This window comes from Manis javanica, chromosome 5, assembly GCF_040802235.1.
Source record: "Manis javanica isolate MJ-LG chromosome 5, MJ_LKY, whole genome shotgun sequence".
NCBI classification, from domain to species: domain Eukaryota; kingdom Metazoa; phylum Chordata; class Mammalia; order Pholidota; family Manidae; genus Manis; species Manis javanica.
In genome coordinates, this window is record NC_133160.1 from 116594884 (window position 1) to 116616306 (window position 21423).

General features: G+C 36.7%; 1 protein-coding gene across 5 annotated transcripts in view; it reads right to left on the bottom strand.

Annotated features, from left to right (window-relative positions):
- Window positions 1–8507: 8507 nt before the first annotated feature.
- The window catches only part of SLC4A4 (solute carrier family 4 member 4), a 324410-nt gene continuing 311494 nt past the window's right edge, over window positions 8508–21423 (bottom strand). For all 5 annotated transcript variants that reach the window (XM_073237483.1, XM_073237479.1, XM_073237482.1 and 2 more), the window contains 4 exons: window positions 19304–19465; window positions 15864–15960; window positions 13434–13513; window positions 8508–12785 (listed from right to left, as the gene is read on the bottom strand). In XM_073237483.1, the coding sequence (XP_073093584.1) occupies window positions 13470–13513; window positions 15864–15960; window positions 19304–19465 (303 nt within the window). In that variant the 3' untranslated portion in view covers window positions 8508–12785; window positions 13434–13469. The remainder of the gene's footprint in view (window positions 12786–13433; window positions 13514–15863; window positions 15961–19303; window positions 19466–21423) is intronic.

Here is a 21423-nt window from a genome sequence, read left to right on the forward strand (position 1 = left end):
GACTGGCTGATGTTGTGACAGTTAATTTTGTGTGTTACTGTGACCAGAACAGAGGGTGCCCACACATTTGTTCCATGTTTCTCTGGGTGTGGCAGGATGAAAGTAACATTTGAATTGGTAGACTGAGTAAAGCAGATTGCCATCCCTCCCTAATGCACATAGGTCTTATCCAATTAAAGGCCCAAATAGAATAAAAAAGCTGGCCTTGCTGCGAATATGGAGAACCCCTTCCTGACTGCCTTTGGACTCAAGCATCATTTTCTTTCTGACTTGGAACTCGAACTGAAATGCTGGCTCTTCCAGAGTCTCGGGCCTGCGACATTCAGACTAGAACTAGACTGTCAGCACTACTGGCTCTCGGGCCTTCAGACTTGGAATGGAACTGCACCACTGGCTCTACCGGGTCGCGGGTTTGCCAGCTCACCTTGCAGATCTCGGGACTTGTCAGCCTCCATAATCATGTGAACCAGCGCCTTATGACAAACCTTTTTCTCTCACCACATCCTGTTGGTCCTATTTCTCTGGGGCATCCTGACTGATATATTGATGCATATATTGTAGTTCATTTATTTCCTTTTCTGCATAGAATATATTTATCTGTTTTAATACAGATGGATATTCATTTTGCTTGGGATTATCATAATACCAAGTTGGGGATTATAATAAACAATAATGATATGGACATTCCTGTACACATGTACTGGAACACATGGGCATAAATTTCCCTTGGATATGTAATTAGAATTCTTGTCAGATTTATAGATTCAGCATAACAGTAATTTTAAAAAAACTCAGCAAACATACCCAAATTTTTTTCTTTTGTCTTAGTAACTGACATGCTCACTCTAAAATATTTATGAAATTTAAAGAATTAAGATTATTAGCCTAAATAGTTTTGGAAGGGAATAGAGTTGGAGGACTTAAACCATCTGATTTTAAGACTTATTATAAAGTTACAGTAATCAAGAGCGCATATTACTTGTGTCACAATAGACAAGTAGATCAATGGAACAGAGTAGATATATACCCACACATATTGTCAATCGATTTCCAGCTAAGATACAAAGCAATTCCGTGAAGGAATTTCGACAAATGGTGTTGGAGAAATTGAATGCCTATATGCAATTTAATGAACCTTGACTGTTACCTCATACCATATCATAATTATCTTCAAATAGACCATAGAAATAAATGTAAGAGCTAAAATGATAAAATTTACTAAAATCTTAGTGATCTTGGGTTTGGTAAAGATTTTTATATAGAACACAAAAAGCATAACATCTAATTTCTTAAGTAGAACACAAAAAGCATATCTAAAAGGAAAATAAATCAATAAATTGTCATCAAAATGTAAAACTTCCACTCTGCAAAGGGCATTGTAAATAAAATGAAAAGGTAAGCCATAGACTTGGAGGGAAATTTCCTTGCAGTTCCACTGCTAGTACATCCCCAAGAATCTAGAGTACATACAACCACATACAAGAATGGTCACAGCAGCTCTACCATAACAGGTACAGACTGGAAATAACCCAAACACCCATCAAGAGAAGAATGAATAAATATATATTAATATAATGGAAAAATACCCCCCATTAAAAAAGGAAAGTACTGATACATACTGCAACATGGATGGTTTTCAAAGACTATATGAATGGTGAAAGAAGCTAAACAGAAAGGAGTACATATTACATGATTTCTTTACATGAAATCTAAGAATAGACAACACTAAAGTGATCAAAGGTGATCAAAGTCAGAACAGTGGTTACTTAAATGTTATAGGAGAGATACTGACTGAGAAACTCATAAATGCACCTTTTATAGTACTGGAAATATTCTCTATCTTGATCTAAGGGGAAGTTACACAGGTGTATACAAATGCACAGTTTCATTGCACTGCATTCTTAAATTTAATATATTTTATTCTTCAACTCTAAAAAGATATTATGGAAATGGAAATAATTTATATACAGGTTATCTTGCATAGGAAATACGAACTATGCTCAGTAAAAATACTCTAATAGAAACAAGCAGAATCTCATAACCAACTGTGCTTTTGCCAGTAATCTTCAGTAAGGACCATTATAAATACACTTGGTCTCTGGTCCCATAGATTATATTAATGCTATTAATCAGCTAAACCAAAGGAAAATCACAACTGATGTTCACAGGATGGATAAAATGTGTCTTTCCTTAGCTTTCTATAATAGAGCTGATGAACTTTGTTAGTTGTATTAGATTTTACACGTTCCTCCTCCATCTGAAAGGATTGTACTTTACCACCTCCAGTCTTGGCCATATTACTTGTTTTGTGATTAGAAGAGATATGGGGCACTTATGAGCAGAAGCTCTAAGAGCTGTTGTGTGTGCATGCTGTGTTCTATGTTCCCTCTGTCAAAAGACTGGAAATATCTAGATAGAGGATGCCCCACCAACCTAGGTTCTGGAATGAAGGTGAACTAGTGCAGGACCATGCTCATATGTAGCTTGAGAAATTAATCTCTGATGCTAAAATCCACTGAGATTTTGTGGTTACTTGTCAGCATGGCACAATTTAACCTAAACTGGTTTATATGGAATTTGGTACCTAGAAATGCAGTGCTAGCCAACAAAAACCTAAGCTACGTGACAGAGCCCTGCCAGTGGGTAGGGAGGAAACTTTGTTAGTAAGAGTTTGGAAAGATGACACCCTATATCATACCTTGGCAAAACATTTGGTAAATCTGTTGCTCGCATTAACTTAGAAGACAGTTAATGTACTAAGTCATCTTTGAATTTAGGCATAGAGATTGGTAAACTAAGTTAGTGGCACACTTAGGGAGGTAATATGGGACAGAGGTCAGTTTGTTTAAGGAAAGCATCAATATGCAATCAGAGATGAAAGTGAACAGAATTGAAAGATGCTTTTGTTCCTTTTCCCCAAACATAGAGGCAAAACTGAGAGTATTTGACTTACAAAAGAGCAAATAAATTCACCTCATTCCAAGGACCAAATCAAATACATGGTCGTAATATACTTCGCTGAAACTTTTGAATTAAGATGGAGTCCTTTCATTTGGATGAAATAGCTCATGGATAAGGGTCTAAGGGTATAAATCTATCCTCACCCCCAAGAAACCTGATCAGCTCAAGTCACCTGTAATTCAGTTTAGAGGAAGAGGCATATCTTCAAAAGAATTGAGGATCAGGCTATAGACACATGAAGCTGGCTAGAATCAAATAAATAAAAAAGCCTAATTCTGAGAATATTGTACTAGTTGGGACCAAATATGACTGTGATTGTTCTTGACTCCAATGACCCTTGGGGCCCCAATATTCCATATAGAGGAAGTGGGCTGAGAAAACTATTAAGCTCCACTGGGACATCTTCTCCAATGTTCTCTTCAGTTTTGGCCAAGAATGATGTTGGGGAAAGTAAAGCTTTCCAGAGGGTAGAGCCAAGAGCCACAGAGGATAACAGACTGGGAGCTTACTCTCCGGGAACAGAACAGGGGCCTGATAAGAAGCCTTCCTCATCCTCAGAGTAGGGAGTTATTGAAAGATTTCTCCTAAGTGATTTTAGAATTGCTTCCTGCCTCTGATTACTCTTCTTTTATAAAGGAAGTATTTGTTACAATTACCCTCTCTTTTTCTCTTGTATCATTGAATAGTGGGTGTGTGGGTCTCTTGATGAAGAGAAACCACACTCAGACCTGATACAGTGCAGGCAATCACAAAATTGTTTACTTTCATCTTGATGCTATTCCTGGACTTCTGGATTTTTCTCCTCTGGGAGGGAAATGAGTATCTGTTGTGTACAGAAGGAAGGGAAACAAATATTTCTGAATAAAATTGGTGACTGGACAAGACTATGTTTTATACTATTCTTTATTTGCTGTCTTTTTCTGAGGAAGGATTATACATCCCTCCCTATTGACCTCAACCCTGGTCATGTGACTTGTTTGGGACGTCGAATTAAGAGCAGAAGCTTTAATAGCCATCAATGGTTCCCTTGGGCTCTACTTTCCTCTGCCTCAAATTCAGCTCTATCCAGATGCGGTACTCCATCATCCTGAATCTTGGAGCAAAGATGACACGGAGTAGAAAGATTCAGCCAACTTGTAATTCACTTGTTGCGGAAGTCGGAAATAAGCCTTTGTTATGAGCCCATGGGTTTCTGAAGCCTTTGTTGCCTCAACATATTTTGCCTGAGCTAACCAATATGGCTTTTCCTTCCCTTCTGGAACTTTGCTGAAGGTACTGACCTTTTAAAAATGTCCTTGAGCCTTGCAGCACTTATACGAGGTGGGAGCTTCTGATATATTCTCACCCCCACCACAAGAAGCTTCAGCTGTTGTTTGCGAACATGAGCACTCTATTGTGCTAGGAGAGTAAGTGCTGAAACATGGCGTGGGGGAGTTAGGCTTGCTGTCTCATGTTCTAAGACATATATCACCGAGGTTGGGAAGAGACCTGTGGAAGCTCAGCTCAACAGATTTTCCACTGGCTTGGGATCAGAATGTATTCCTAAGGAATGGCACATGAGATGCAAGACCTACTTTAAGATACTAGAGAAATCATCAGGATATCACCTGTGCTTCCTTTGAACTGGAAAGCTGAAGTTACTCTCACGGTGTCACAGAAACTCAAAAGATCTGAGCGCCTAAGAGGATTTGAGGAACCCTCTATTATGGAGCTAGTTCTATACTAGGCTTCTAACCTATCACTAAAAGTATCTATCATCTTACTCTGAGTCCATTGGCTTGTCATTGTAGTGGGACCTAGGGTGTAACAGAGCTAAAAGATCTCAGAACATTTATCCAAAAAAAGGAACATCGACAACTTTGCCTGTCTGGGCACATGCGGAGGACAGCTGGGTTACTGAAAAACCGGTCATATGTAATGTTTCTTAAGTGAAACCCTTACTTTACAAAGCATATTTTCAAAGTGAATTGTTATAATATAAAACATGGCTTAGTGGTTAATGGGAGAGATGCTGGAGCCAGATTGCTCCAGTCAGCAATACCACTTAATATGTGTGTCTTAGGCTGGGCTCCTGGGAGACAGGCTGTGAGGCAGAGATTTCCATGCAGGAGGTTCATTGGAGGGTGCTGTAGGGATCAACACTTGTGCGGGACTGAGGGGAACAGGCCTGATGGAGAGGAAAAGGTGGTCTATGATGCAGCTGCAACAGAGGCCTTAGTTGATCCCCATGGGGCATTGAATGACAGTGCCCCTGAGCGAGGGGCATACCCTGGGGGGAAGCAGTTACCTGTGGCCAAGGGAAATTTCTGGGGAGGGACTCACCTCTATCATCAGCCAACACACCTACAGTGAGAGCCTAGGTCCTGAAAGAGTGCTGGGAGTGGAACACTAGCTACCCTGGGCAATGTCCTCAGCCCTCTGTCCTCCAGTGCCTCCAACTACAAACAGGAGACATAGGAGTTCCTCTCTTACTGGGGTGTTATGAGGATGAATTAGTATTTGTAAAGCATCTGGAACATTGCTTACCACATAGTGAAACTAGAAATGATTGTTAAATAAATAATTGTCCATTGGAGGTTTTCAGGGAATATACTTTTACAGGTAGTGGAGTTTGATTGTCTATTAATTGTTTCCATGGGATAGACACTCTGAAAGTGCTTTTAAATGTTTGCAAACAATTAGTTCTCAAGTTGTTTAGAAGTTTTCCATGAAAATCTTAAGTTTTAATTTGCTTGGAAGCTGCTTTTTAGCAATCACGCAAACATAAAATTTATCTCAGGCTTTCCTCAAATTATTATATATTTTGAATTGCTGAAATATGAATCAAAGGGGCATGAGTTTTGACAGGTGCTTTTTCTCATTCCCCATTTCAACCATCTTAAGAGATAAATACCATATTGGTATTGACTCCACATACAGATGGGAAACAGACCCAGAAGATTTTGTAAGCCTAGGATTCAAAGCTGACTCCAAAGCCTTGATGCTTAACCACTGCACTCCACTTCCTTCCATAAAAGTCACCATCACCCAGTTCAAAGACACTGTTCCAAGTCTTTGAAGTAACAGACTTTGTTTGATTTCTTAAGCATTGCACTTAAAGAAAACATGCCCTGCCGGTGTTATCCTTCACAAGGATTCATAAATAACCCAACAGCATCATTTTGCAGCTTCTTAATGAAAGAGTCAAGCCTCGCATCTCAGAAAATAAATAATTAGGATATTGAAATGTTAAAGCTAACTTGTATTCATAATGAATATGTCAGCTTGTGTGGTATTCTAGAAGCATTATATAAAAAGATACATTTTGTATTAAAGTACATATTTAGTATGAGGATATGTATCATGGCATCAAAAATACACACAGCACTTTTCTAATCATAGCATCTAATCAGTCTCGCCCTTCGAAGAGATGATCCTTTAAAAACAGTTTATATATAGTCACTAATCCACTAATTCATAGTTACTTGTAGTTCTGCCCAAAGTCAGCAATTGTGTCTGACAGTTGAGAAAACTCATCAATTATTGAAGCTCCACAACAGCTAATGCTCAAGTGATGCACCCTCTTGACAATTCTATCACTGAATCTCCACATTTGATATATCCTGACTAAGCTAAACTTCACCAGGTCAGCCTGATGTACAAGGTCAAATGAAATAGGCTAAAGGAAGACAACAGCATTCCAGATACTGGAGAATGTTTTCTAAATGAAAGATAATATTGTGCTATTTCACCTTTCAGCATCCATTCTTCCCACCCCATCACACCAACTCCAATTTGTTCAGGAAATAGACTGAGATACCTTGAGCTCAGGAAGGATAGGTCCAATCCCAGCCTAACCCCGAGAAGATAAGTCAAATTTGCTTTTAGACAGTGATTCATTTGAAAGTGGGTGGGTAATTCAGATCTATCCAATGAGACATGAGCGAAAGTCTGCTGGGTGGAACTTCCTTTCCCAAATATAAAGGCAAAAAGCCTAGCGAAGAGAAAGTCCTTTCTTCCCCACTTGACTGTAAGATACTTAAGGTTAGGAATCATGTCTTATTTTTGGTTCTCTAGCAAATGCCCCATGAAGTGCTTATAATGAGTGAATAGAATTAGAACATAGCTTAATATTCTCCTATGCCCACAAATCATCATTCTGAGCATTAACTACAATATATTTTTACCTTTAAGATAATCAACTTAATCATTTCAATAGACTTTAATCAATATAAAACCAGTACATATTACCTTTAAGACCTGTTGTGGTGTCCATGTCTTCATAGTTTACAGCCTGATTCTTAAGTTCTTCTGTATATTTTATTCAGTTTTTTGATATCATCTCTCTTCTTATCAGGAAGAAACTATTAATTCTTGCTAACTCAGGTTTTCCTAAGAGGAATCTTCTCTGTTGTTTCCCACGCTTTATGCTCTGAGAAATCCATAGATGATGAAGCTTAACAAATTCAAACATTTTGAATAAAGGGAGTGTAAACAGATTCTGAGTAAGGATTTGCATTCTGCTCCCAGAACTGTGGTACCTAGACCTTGGAACACATGGTTTGGCAGTTGAAAGACATCTGTGCTGCCCTGCCCTCTTCTTAGTTAGGCCAGGTGGGTGTGGTGGATGATCAGTTGCTGAAGTGCACATCTCTTTTTCATAATAAACAAAACATGATTTGGTTCTAATTTCCTGACTTGGTTATCATCGTGTATGACAATATTTAATGAAGTTTCTGTGGGCATGTTTGAAACTGAACAAAGTCTCCCATGTTGTAATCTATTCTGAGTTTGGCTTCTGCTGCTTCTTCCTGCTCAGGGATAAAATCCAAACCCCATCTCCTGCTCCCCACTCTCACTGCCACTGCAATCAAGATGCTCAGAGCTCTTGACTCTATATTAAAATGATCAAAAGGTTGTTATAACTAATATCCCTGCCTCATTTCCTTTTTATCCAATGTAACTTTTTACTGCTACCAATGGCTCTTTCTCATCTCTTCTCCCTTCAACCCATCTCCCACTCTCTGATTATAACTTAAGGCTGAAGTTTCCTAGAGAATTGTAAATATTACTTGGGAGCCTGGATAGACCAGCAGGAGGTGTGTGTCATTATCCTCTGCAGTGTACCATTCCAGAATTTTGTTTATCTGAATAATCATTTTTTAATAAGTGCTTATACTTAGCAGTATTTTTCCTTTGAAAATTAACTGACTATATATATCATCACAGATTCAAGATAATGTCATTTTATGTTTCACAAACTTTATAAGAGAACAACAATACTTACTACCTTCTCAATAAAACCATTCCATTGCTTAGTTGGGTATATTTTTTTCTTTGACCCATTGCATGATAACATTTCACTAATACTTGAACAGATAATTCTTATAATCCCTTATTTCCTATCACCTGGACACTTATTTTATCCTCCTGCCTGCAGCACCATAAGCAATTGAGGTCAAACACTCTAACTTACTCATCTTCAGGTTCCCCGTAGCACCAAAGGACTAAAATAGTAGGCATTTAATAATTATTTCAAAAGTTGAACAAAAGCACTGACACTCATAAATGCATAAAGTTACTTTATTTTAAGTATACATTTAATTTTGAAAAATATAAATGCTAAAATATCTCATCTTCTTCATCTCTTAATTCCATAAAAGTCACAATAGAAAGCTTCATAAAACTGTAAAATACTATAATGTTATAGGAATTTTAGGTTTTATATTGGAAAAAATTATTAGTAATATATTGAAATGTTTTCTGTTCTTTATCAGTTTGTTTCACCATGTTGATCTACTTCATTTAAAATAAAAAGATGCATCATCCCTCCAAAGTTAATAAAGACTTAAGAGAATAAAAATAAGAATATCTGAAAGTGCGTACTGATTCTGAAAAGTAATGTGTACAGGTATGTACCAGCCATGAAAATGGCTAAAAAGAGGCAATTATTTACTCCTTTCACATTGTAGGACTAGGACAAAGTTACTTCTGGCTCTAAAAGTTTCACTGGATTACTTTAGCCCTGAGTTGCAAAATTTGCCTAGGAAAAAAGAATTCAGGATTTTTGTATGGTACCCATAGAGCACAAAGAAATGAGCCAAGAAATAGGACATAGACAAATTTCTGGTCAAAATGCAACTTGACTGATTAGCATGTATCACAAATTTTTTTATTTCAAGCTGCAATGCATCTCAATGAAATCATCATTCTGAAAAGTCCTGAGACTCTTCAGATAGTCAAGTGCTATAAAATATCATTTGATTTTAGTAGCCATTGGTGCCCTTGGGCTTCAGGCTCATGCTGTGAAGAGTAGATGGGAAATATGGAATAATAAGAAAATCTCAAGCTCTCGATCCAAAACCCTTAAGCGGTATGAAAAGGATTGAAGAAAGCTTTGTCCCATCCCTGCACAATGTCAACCTCTGTAATACGACTCACGTGGTTTTGTTTTTTAAAGATAGTCAGCAGTCAATACATTTCAAGTACTTTAACACAGGTTAAGAAAAAAAGAACCAAAAATTCGGAAGACAATCATTCTCTATATTAAACATCAATATATAGCAAATAAAAGATTTACTCTGTGTGTGGTGGTACACTGTGCATAGAGTATACACAAACTGAATCACTAATGGCAGACAATTTCCCCCTCTGGCCCGTCCCCTGCCCCATTCTGTGAGGTGGGGAGGTGAGTAGAGAGGATTTTGATTGTCTTTAAGCCTCCATCCTCCCACTCCACCTCCACTACTTGACAGAAAAAAGAGACAGAAACATTGCCTATGGCACACAAAATAATTTGGATTCCAACATTGTTTTATATATTAGAGAAGACTGACTTTTATCTAGGAAAACAGTGTCTCCTTGAGATTTTCTTTCAAATGCAAAACCAGAGGCCTTAATGCTCCTTTGCTAAGGCAGACCCTTGGCCTAGTGATCTCTTTCCTGCCAACAGTTTAGTTTGTAGAACCACAGGATTTCTGGTTAATATCTCCGAGTGTGTACTTAGTCCTGCACTTCTAACAGCTTGAATGTTCTACCTCAGTATTCATGTCAGGGAAAAACACTTTGTAAAAGATTTTCTGTTGTATTCTGTGTGTCCAGTTTACATAGAAATGAAAGCACCCCAAAACCTGGTTAGTTCTTAGACAACAAGTAAATTCAGCTGAAATGTAGATAATTTGGTGGCTCTATATGGACCTCAGGTTTTGCTTGTTTGGTAACCACTTCTATTCCTCTAAAAGTAGTGTTTTTGCAAAAACTTCCCTGGGTTCCAAAATACTGAAATGGTTTGATATTAACTGTTCTAAAACTAAGTTACTATTTTGCATTCATGTCATGAATTTCAACCTTCTGTCGCAGAATATGGACCATAAATGGGAATGCAGATAGCTTTTAGATCTATTCAAAGGCTGAAATACTGAGTTAACTTGTTACAGCAGTTCTTTGAAAGTGAAGGGAAAGAGTATAAATCCTCAAATATTTGATTCATGATCACAAAAATAAATTTTATCTAGAGCTTTTTATAAAAGTTCTTTGAACAAAAGCATCTTTAATTTAATAAGATCATAGGTTAGGCTGAATTTATTTTATGTAAGGGTAATGAAACATTAGATACAATAGAGTAATCGTTGGAAGGATAGTTTGAAATACAAATGTGATACCAAAATTTGGCATGTGAGGTCTTAAACAACATGTAAGTTCTAACTTCAATTTTAATGAAAAACATTGCAGGTCATTTATGTCTAATTTGTATAAAATTAAAAGTTTTAAGATTATCAGATACTATAAAACAATAGTTTAGGATAATAATATTTTTATAGTAAAAACTTAAAAGAGGACAGAATTATAATTTAAGGGGTATAAAATGAGTGGGAGTCCATATAGGCATATTCTGAAACCAAAATAAGTAGTTTCATTCTGCTTCTAGTCTTCCACCAACAACCTGTTTTAGTTAGGATATATCACAAATATGGTTATATGAATCCAAAATTATGGATTCAACATTTAAAATTTTTTTAATGCAGATTCACAATACATAATGCAACCTATTACAAACATTATTATATTTAGATAACATGCTAAATTTAGCTAATATAGACCTAATTTTCTTTTCTCTAATTTTCAATACGGTACTTTGAAATACACATCCACATATATCTGCACATATCTATTCTAAATGCCCCTATCACAAGGAATAATTGCCTTTCCATCCTAAAAAAATATGAGTACTGTTAACATGTATACACATATGCCTCTGCAGATCTATCTGCATTCTTATCAACACTTTATCAATGTGTGAATGATTTATTAATATTCCTATAGGTTTTGTATGGGAAATATGAGCTACTTTATCAATGATGGTTATGACTGATATCTGGGTAACCAAATATATTTACCCTCATTTACATAATGGTAAGTCTCTTGGACCTTTGATGGATTTGTCATATGTGATTTGAGTTTCATGAAAACTGACACAAGAGGTCTGGTAACTTTGCCCTTTGCCTGCTGTCTCTCTGTCTCTTTCTAACTTTGCACATATGTGCACCAAACACACACAGAGTACATACACAAACAAATATTTCAAAATGAAAAAAAATTTCTAACAATACTGCATAGGACATTGACATGGTAATACAATCAGCATCTATGCCCAGATACTATTGTTAGCAAAACATCAGTTCTTCCCATTACATAAAAGCCTCTCCCTTCTCCCCAATCTCCTTCATAGAACAGTTAAATTTCCTTTAAAGAAAGGGAAAAATGGATGCCTAGAAACATGGTGTTTTTACTCTGATATAGCCCTCTGGCTTACCCTAGAGATTGTGTATGTGCGTGTGTGTGTGCATGCATGTGTGTGTGTGTGTGTGTGTATGTGTGTGTAAAATCACATTATATACAATACAATTTTTACAGAAAGCCTGGCAGCTACAAATAAGAGGTAGAACTACTCAAAACTATGTTTCCTGCTGCAGGAAAAATTCATTTTCTTTACAGTAATTAAAAAAAAGTTTAAAAAATTGACAAAAAATAAGTTGCAGGTTAGGCCCCATAATTTAAACAACAAAATCTAGGAAGAAAAATATTCTTCAATGTACTCAACAGATAAGTTCATTAAAGGGTTAAAAAAAGTTGCATAGGAAAAAGGGGTATTTCAGCACTTGCTACAAGGTTGGCAATAGTTTCTCTACAGGGAGTAAAGTACCTTCCGTTTTTCTTCCATTGATAATCTTAAGAAAAGGGTTTATAAGCAAGAGCAAGTTAAATAGCAGCACTTTTTCCAGTCCTGGAGAGCTCCATAAGCAAGAAGGAACTCTTGCCTGGAAGCCAAGGTCTGTTCTTCCAGACAGAAAGACAAGCCAGTAAGCACAGCTCCAAAGCTCAAGTTAAGTTCCTTCAATATTTTAATAAAAGGTGTTGTAAAATCCTGACTGTCTTTGCTCTCTGCTAATAAAGGAAAAGGCCAGGGTCTGTGCATGTCTCAAGTGACCGAGGGATTTGGTTGTCAGAGTGGAGGACACATCTGAAAGTACAAGAACAAAAAAGGGGACCCTGCAGGTGCTTTTAAGGAATGGTGACTACTGTCCTGATCTCACCTATGCAAGAGAGAAGCAGAGAGAGTGCTGTATTATTTGGCTGGTGACCAAAAACCAAAACACAACAAAGGTTAAAAAAGAAAGAACCAAACAAAAAACAAGAACATTCACAACAAAAATTGTCAGTTTTAAGAAAGACAAACAGGTTACAATGTAGTTTCTGTTCCCTTGCTTCTCCAGAAATAATCATTGTCTTCAGGCTCAAGTTCTATTCTAATTTGAGGCACAACTTTTACTGGCGTTCTAGGAGGACTAGAGAAAAAGAAAAAAAAGGAAGGAAAATAGTAAGTAAATCAGATTTCCTTTATCATCTGTCAAATGTTCATGCGTATTGGAGAAGCCGAATGTGTCCTTTGTTGTCTTTAAATACTCCTCTCCTCTTTCTGTCTTAAAAACAAGTAAACATTTTCAAAAGGGATGAAGGTACCAATAAAGGCAAGAAATTCACCAGGGACTGCCAGGTGGGTGATACTGTCAGAAATTAAAGGGGTAAGAAAAAACATGAGGAAAACATTCAGAGATTTCACTTTTTTGAAAATCAAGTAGGATCTGAAATCTCTAAAGCTGTGTGCAGAGGGAAGGAAACTGCTAGAGGACAGCTGCCAGGAGACACGTCACCCCTTAAGCCAGAGATGATGCTAAAGTGACAAGAACTAACACTGATCCTGGGCTCCGCCTTAATGATCCTGAAAGATGCTATCATTTCTAAGAGTAAGTGAGTAGGTCTCTGAGAACGCAGTCTCCCAGAAAACTGGGGGTGGGGTTTGATGATCGGGTAATTTATTTAAGATAAATTGTAGGGAGAAAGAGAGCCAGGTGATCTGCCAATAACCCACCATGGACTATTTCTGTGGGGCAATCATCCCACAGAACAAGGTAAAATACCAGGCCATCCTTTACCTTGGCATATCGAGGGACTGAAGGAAAGGAATTTCATCAGCATGATGTGTGGCGTTCAAGGAATGTTGGTGATCTTTCTCCTGGAATAAAAAATTGTTTTTTTAATTATAAATAGTAGTCTTTGGCAACATATAAAATTAGAGTGAAAATAAAAATCTTCACCAAAACTGATATATCTTTCACAACCGGAAAAAGTAAGGAAGGCAACTTTAGACCATGTCAATAAACATTGTACCAAGCTAAGAATTTGAGTAGTGTGATGAAGGTGAAATATCTTAGCACCCTTTATGGGTTTTCTCAGATGGGCCGCTGTTGTTCTTTGCAGTGAGGGGGTAGGAGGAGAACTGATTTAAAGGGCAAGATGATCTGCTTAATGTCTGTCTAAGGCTTGCCATTGGATTTCCTTCCCTCTTCAGGGGTCACAGTTTTGTCCTGCTGTTATTCATGGGGGAAAAAAGATTTTGAGGAACTTATTTATCTTGTATCTCTACTATCAATTTTGTTCTTTTATGGTTTAAAGAAGATTAATATGACATTAGGAAAGAGTTTGGTTAGAACAATCTGGGTATTTTGCTTAAGTAAATTTCTAACATCACATCAGCTTTCTGTGTGCCCTTCTACAGGGTTTCTGAGAGAATGAAGAACAAGCAGCACTCATCACTTGCCATAAACTTTTCCCAGGAACCTCAAATTTGAGCCAGTGAAGTTTTTTTCTGAGCAGCCTTTAAACTGTACTGAGAAGGGCTGTATCAAGTCATGGTGCCAACGGAAGATGTATATACTGTGTTCCTTACAAAGTCTCCTTTCACTATTAATGCTTGAGAGCGGAAAAATGAAACCAGAACATGGATGGGAGAGCTTGGATTCAAAAAGGAAATACTAGCTAAATCCTATTGATAGGACTGAAAAGAAATTAGCCCCAGTTACAAGTTATAGGTTGCAGATAGGACACCAAAGGTGAGATTGCTTTGATTCTCTGTTCTTTAAAGTCAGTGCAGTAACCAGCCGCCGAGATGGTCCCCAATATCCCCTGCCCCCTGGTATTCACGGCCTTGTGTAATTCCTTCCCCCATTGCACAGGTTGGTTGCCTGCCCAACAGACTAGGGTAGAAATGATAATATGTCACTTCTGAGATCCAGTTGTAAGGGACTGTAGCTTCTGTCTTGGTTTCTCTCTGTTATCACTGGCTCTGGGGGAAGCCGTATCATGGCATCCCTATGGAGATGCTCATGGGCCAGGGAATGAAACCTGCCAGCTGCCTTGCGTGTGAACTTGGAAGCAGATCCCGAGTTCCTGTGAAGTCTTCAGACTCAGCTCCAGCTCCAGGTTTGACTGTAATCTCATGAGCCTGAGCCAGAACCACCCAGATCAACCTTTCTTAAATTCCTGAATGTCAGGAACTATGAGAAAATATAGGTTTGTTGTTTTAAGTTGATAAGTTTTGTGGTAATCTATTACACAGCTGTGGATAACTATACCTATTTTTACAAAGAGCCATTCATGTCAAGCTTTTCTTGGTAAGCTCTTATTGAAATTGAAGTAGCATTGTCAACTAGAAATAAACATGTCTCAACTGTCTTTTTTCCTACAACAGATCAGTAGACTTTGATGTGCATCTGGATCTGAAATAATATATTTTCTTCAGATGAGAACTCAAAGTGAAAGTAGTTTGGAGGCAAATGCTACTTGCTATTGGAAAAGTTTGAGATGTTCACTGATGTTACTACAGAGGTTCCCCCTTTTCAAGTGGCCTGTTAACTCAGGTACAAAGAGAAAGATGACATTTCAGAAACCATTACATCTGAGCCACCAGCCTATTACCCTAGAAAGAGCAGTGTAGTCACAAAGGTGACTTTGAAGTAGCAGAAGGGAAATGAAGAAATTAGGAAGAAAATGCACATGTCTAATAAGTTCTACCTAAAAGTTTGTGTTAATATTTTATTATTACCAATTTAATTGAAAATAACAATTATTCAAAATTCTCAATATTAGCAATTGATCTGCTGAGCATTGAGAGACTTATGATGCAATTTCTCTTTTGAGCTTATCTGGCCATTGGCCGAAGGCTAAGGAAGATGAACAGTAACAGACAGTGATGCAGTATTATAAGCTGCAATTCTAAACACCGGCAGAAAAAAAGAAAAATCAATTCAGAACATGGCTACAAGCTGCTAGCAATTGCATAAACTGGTGATAACCTGAATCAGAAAAAGACTACCAAACAAAAACTTAAAAGATTATGGATAAAAGGAAGAAGAGCAAAGCTCTGGGAATGTAAAATTGAAGTGTTACAATAATGAAGTGCAAATCTTCACATAGAAAAAAGGAAGAAAATAGAGGGAAAGTTAATGGAAATGACGGTTCTAAAGTTTTTCTCTGCCAAGTGCAAATCACAGTAAACAGACGTGCAAGAGGTTAGTTCTACTCACTGTCGGAAGGTTTGCTCTCACTTAGGAAAGGCTGCTGTTCCATGATGTCCATTGGAATTTTAATACTTGGAACTTTTTCTGAGTATGGGCAGTCAGACTGTGAAAGAAATTCACAACAGTTTTTAGATAGGTTTTCATACACAGCCCTCCCTACCTGCCAGTACAGATCAAACCTATCATGTTTATATTTACATTGTACTAAGGAGAAAAGCCTTACATATAATAAAGTTCACTTCGCCAAGTTTTCAAATTCTACCATTTTTCTCTTTCACATATATTCCTCATCTCTTCTGGGTTAATGGGATCTAGTCTATTAAAAGCAGAACTACACCAAATGGAGATCACTACAAATTAAAACAAGTGTAAAGCTTTCCATAAGCTGGATTCCTGATCAGTGAATATTTATGGGTTTGTTTATGTGTAAAGCAAATAATCTCAAAGATGAAAAATTAAATCCAGGAAACTTCCTAAACTATAATATGGTCTTGAAATTCTTGTTTTCATTTATGCTTCCTGATTCCATCTCTAGGAAAATGATGATCATATTTCCTTCCAAGACAGGTAGAAAATTTTCTAACATCAACAGTCAAGGAGTCCTATACATACACTTGAAAATAAACCTTTCCTCCCTTACTCTAATATGCTATCAAAACTATTTTGTGGTTAATGGTTTATTTTAATTTGTCTCTACTAAAGATACTTGAAAATTTAACAGAACATGAGAAAAAATCAAAAGGAAGGTGGCTATAGTGGTCAGATAAGCAAGAATCATAACCAGAATAAAATGATAAAACCAGGCAGCTAATCATGGGGCAGCTTAAAAAACAGGCTGCCTAAGCCAAAACTAGAACAGATTTCCACAGGATTACCACTTTATTTTTTTTTAGAATCCATTCTATTGAATCCAAGTCTATGTTTGGACTGAAAAGATCAAATTCATCTCTTAACTGAAAGTACCAAGGATATTAGCTTCAGTTTAAAGAAAAAAAATGGCAACTAGGGGGTCAAAAGAAATACAGAAAAAATAAATAAATCCTAACATAAAGCCTACTACTCACTTTGAAAATTCCTTTCAGATAAATCTAAAGAGGGTAACGAGCCACAATACTGTTTTTAAGGCTAAGACAGTGCATTTATTAAATTGACAAAAGAAATTAAGATCTCACACACATCAGCCTTTATGAGAATGTTAAGAAGGACCAGTTTTATGACAGCATTTCTAACATTTTCCCAAATAATAGCATTTCTAGATGAACAGGTTGGCTGCCAGCCCTCAATCACAGTGTATCATGCAGGTTCAAAAATGGCTTGAGTGGCTCAAAATGTTGGCAAGCCATAATTTTCACTACTTCTGCTCATGAGTATTTGAACTCTAAGTCCCATGCCCGTGGGTGGCTCCCCAAATCCGTGGACCCCACAATTATCAGGTGAACATCAGGAGAGCCACCTTCCAAAGGTAAAGCCCCCAAAGACTGAGCTAAACACACAGAACTTATTACACAGACGTACTCCAATTGCCTGGTTAGATTCACTCTAGAAGAAATATATAAGCTTGTTTTGGTGGAGGCTGGGGGAAGAAGAGAAAGGAAAAGAGAGGAAACAAGCATTACACATTATCTTTAAGAAATCTGTTGGAAACATGTAGCTGAAAGTGGTAAATATCATTAATTAAAAGAATAGCATTATTAAATAAAATACAATTTGTTGAAAATTGAACCTAAGAACGGGAAGAACCCAGGAGCTCATTTGCTCTAACTTTTGACATTCAGAGAGCACTAAGTAAAACATTTCCAAAGGTTGGTATTTTACTTTTTCTTAATCACTATTAGAAATGATTCTATAGTATTACTTCATATCTTAGTAGTATGTAATAAGTTTCAAGTTTGGTGTCCATGCACATTAGCTGAGGTACTCTTTCGGAAAATTCAGGATGAAATACTACTTTGATTATCTCAATAGTTCAGGCAAGCCTTTTGTTTTTTGTCTTGGTGGTCTAGAAATTAATTTCAAATTTTGATTTCTATTCAATGTGTAAACACATCATTCTTTTTAATACTGCATCTTACTTTGTGCTGCAATTAAACATATTTTTTCTGTCATCACTGGAAAGAGGAAATCTATACACCTGCTCTCATTGAAAATGGATGATGACTGTCACTAAGCTCCCTCAAACTTTCTCTCTTCAGCTAAATGGGCCCCATATATTTAGCCTTTTCTTACTGGGTCAGTTTATCTGAAATTCAATTTTTTGTTTGTTACCTTCCTTCACTGTACTATTTCCAAATTATCAAAAAAAAGACAAAATGCAATGGGGGAGCCTGAGCGACTAGAAATAAACAGATAGGTCTGGATTCGAGCTCTGGCTTTGCCACTATGGCTCTGTACCCCTAGAAAAATGATTTAACATGGCTCACTCTAAATTTCCTCCTCTGTAAAACTGGAACAAAAATATATACTATTAAGAGCTGTTATGGCAATAAGGACAAGTATGGGAGATCAATCAAAATTATCAAGTACAGAGTAGATATCCAAAATCATCTATATTTCTACTTTGGAAGGGTGCACCAGGGGGAGACTGCACTGTATAAAATCCAGAGTAGATCTTCACATAGAAAATGTCATTTTTGTAGTCCTTTCAAAAGGCTACTGGGATAAGTTGTGTGTGTGTGTGTGTGTGTATGTTTATGTGTGTTAAACAAATTCCAGCTTTTCTCTTGGCACTGATCACAGACCCCCTTTGGAGTATATCTGTATTTCTGTGCAATGACCTTTTACACAAAAAACAGGCAGTCATTTTATTTCTCAACTCAACAACCCAACTGCAGGAGGATCGTCTAGACTATGACCCTGACTATTACAATTATGTAAAAAGAACTACACTCCAAATGTCCTTTCCTTTGCATTGAAGGGTTAGAGAGAAATAATCCTATATCATGTCGAAGTCTAATGTGAGGGTAAGTACAGGAGCAGACAGCTTTGGTTGACAGCCTGCTCAGAGAGACACATAGGTCATAGGTGACAAGGTCACCCGTATTGTCCAGATTAGTCTTAAAATTACACAAAACTGAGTTATTATCTCAAATTAAATCCTGGATTATCGATAGCACTTGCTAAATACATTTTATAGCATTACTGAGCAAACTTTTTTTTTAATCTATGAAATTGGAGTTCTTTAGAAGTGGAGGGCCTTTTATTTTTTTTATAGAAGTCATTTTATCACTATTACTTCCATGTACTAATGGTTACAGAAAATTTTCAGAAAATATAAAAAACCTAGGAGAAAAAATGAAGGGCAAAGGAAAGTTAGGAGTGACATGTAACATGGCCAGATAAACATTCTTGGAACTCAGCTCTGCATCTCACATAAGGGATAAAAAATGTACATTTTCACATTTGTTTCTTTAACTAGCTTTGCTTTGGAATTCTGGAAAGTTCCTTACATCATCATTGTCACTGTCCAGACTTCCTTTTTTCTTTTTCTTTTTCTTTTCATCTTCCTTCTTTTTCTTGTCCTTTTCTGGAATGACATCATCTAGGAAGCTGAGGTCATGCTGGGAGAAGAGGTAGTCCATGCCTTTTCTGACAGCTACAAGTGCCAAGATCTAGAAGGTTAAATATAAGAAATATGAAAGACACCATGTCAGCTGAAGTCATTGTGAGTATTAGTACTGCCCTATAAAGAGCAGTATAACCCTACTTTGTATAAGGCTAGAGTATAATAGAATTCACCTAGCTTAAATGGACTTATATTAAATGGACCATAAACATTTTCTTCATGGGGAAAATTGGCTTATAAAAGTCTTAAGTGAAACCTAAGTTTTGTTCATGGAAATGTGTAATCATATTCACTTAGAATTTCAATGTGAAAGGATTATTTTTAAACCATTTCCTTCCATGTCAGATTTTTACTAGGATAACCTGAAAGCTTAAGGGGAAAAAACAGCCTGCATTTAATTGCTAATTATTCAAAATTAAAACACTATACAGGTTTCTGAAAATCAAGAATATCTATATAACATGCAGTACACTAAGATATCTTCAAAGTATTAATGAAGTATTTGAATATTCATAGACTACCTAATCTACCAGGCACTTCCACTAACTGGATACTTAACCATGTCAGATGCTGTGCTAAACTTTTAAGCAGCATTTTCTTATGACTGCCCATAACAGACTCAAAAGTAGAGATTACAATCTCCATTTTAACAGCTGAGGATACTGAAGCTTAGAAACATAAGTATGCAATCCAACATCACAAAGATAGATAAAGAAAAATACAAAGGGTCCCAGCTATCTGCCCCTAAAATTAGCACTCTTAAACTATGTATCTCTGATTCTATTAATTGCTTTAGAAGAGTGATGAGGGTACATTAAAGATGTCTTTGCTCAACAGTAAAATCAGAATTCACTGGGATGGAAGAGTTGTGACTGTCTCAAACAGTTGTCTTTATCCACATCATATTCCTTATATGTCAGTTTCCTCATCTCCTAAAGAAATTAATAACATCTGCCCCACTGACAGTACATGACATTTCGTTGATCAAATAAAAGCTCTGAAAAGATAAAAAAAACTTTATAAAGTAAAACATTGACTTTTTTAGCATAATAAGTGATTTACTAGATACATCTCAAATTTATCCAAGTCTAAGATTTTGCTTTTCTTGGTTTTAGCAAAACTAAAAGGTAGATTATATCAACAGGCAAATGGGAGTCATTTCTCACACTAGTGTGCTTTCCAGTAAGTTTAATAGAGTTTAAGAAAAAAGAAAGAGATAGGAAGGATCATAGAGGAAAAAAAAGTCTGACTCTAGAAGTATCACCAATATTTTATACTACATTTTTCCTGCTTCTCTGGAGAAAAATCAATTAAGAGCAACAAACATACATAAAAGAAAATAATAATCCTGGGCTGACAGCAAGAGAATTTTTATAAAAACTAAAATATGGTTTGTGTTTGACAATTCTGTTTCCAAAGCTGTAGGGGAAACAGAACAGATGTAGGACTGGTTTTGAGACTTGTTTCAAGTGTATGCTTGTGAGTTTTCCAGCAAGCAGTGGAAAGCTATGGGAAAGTATAAAATTCATGGATGACATCAAATACAGAGTTAGCATTTCCTTTTTTTCCCTCTTTTTACTTGTGATTCAGAGTGGAACATGAGTTATTTTATCTTGCTTCTCATCATATCATGATAAAGATAGCCCAGAGTTATCCTTAAACTCGGCATGAATTTCAAAACTAGCAAGAACTTCAAAAACTGAACTTCTCACTCCATTTCCTCTAATTCACTGGCCACCCTTTCATAATTTGCTGATCTTGTTCTTGATTATTTGGACTTAAGTGTATTGTACTTTGTTATTTGGGTTGATTCTACTGTACAACAGTATCTTAAAGATAACTAACTTGCCCTGCATCTACTACATGTCAGGCATTGTGCTGTACACTTGATATTCATTATTGATGCTCAGAATAAAAATAACAATGCCATCCCCACTTAGCTGATAAGTTCATGGCAGCTCAGGGAACCTCACAAGCCAGCCAGAGCTGGTGTCTGAACTCAGC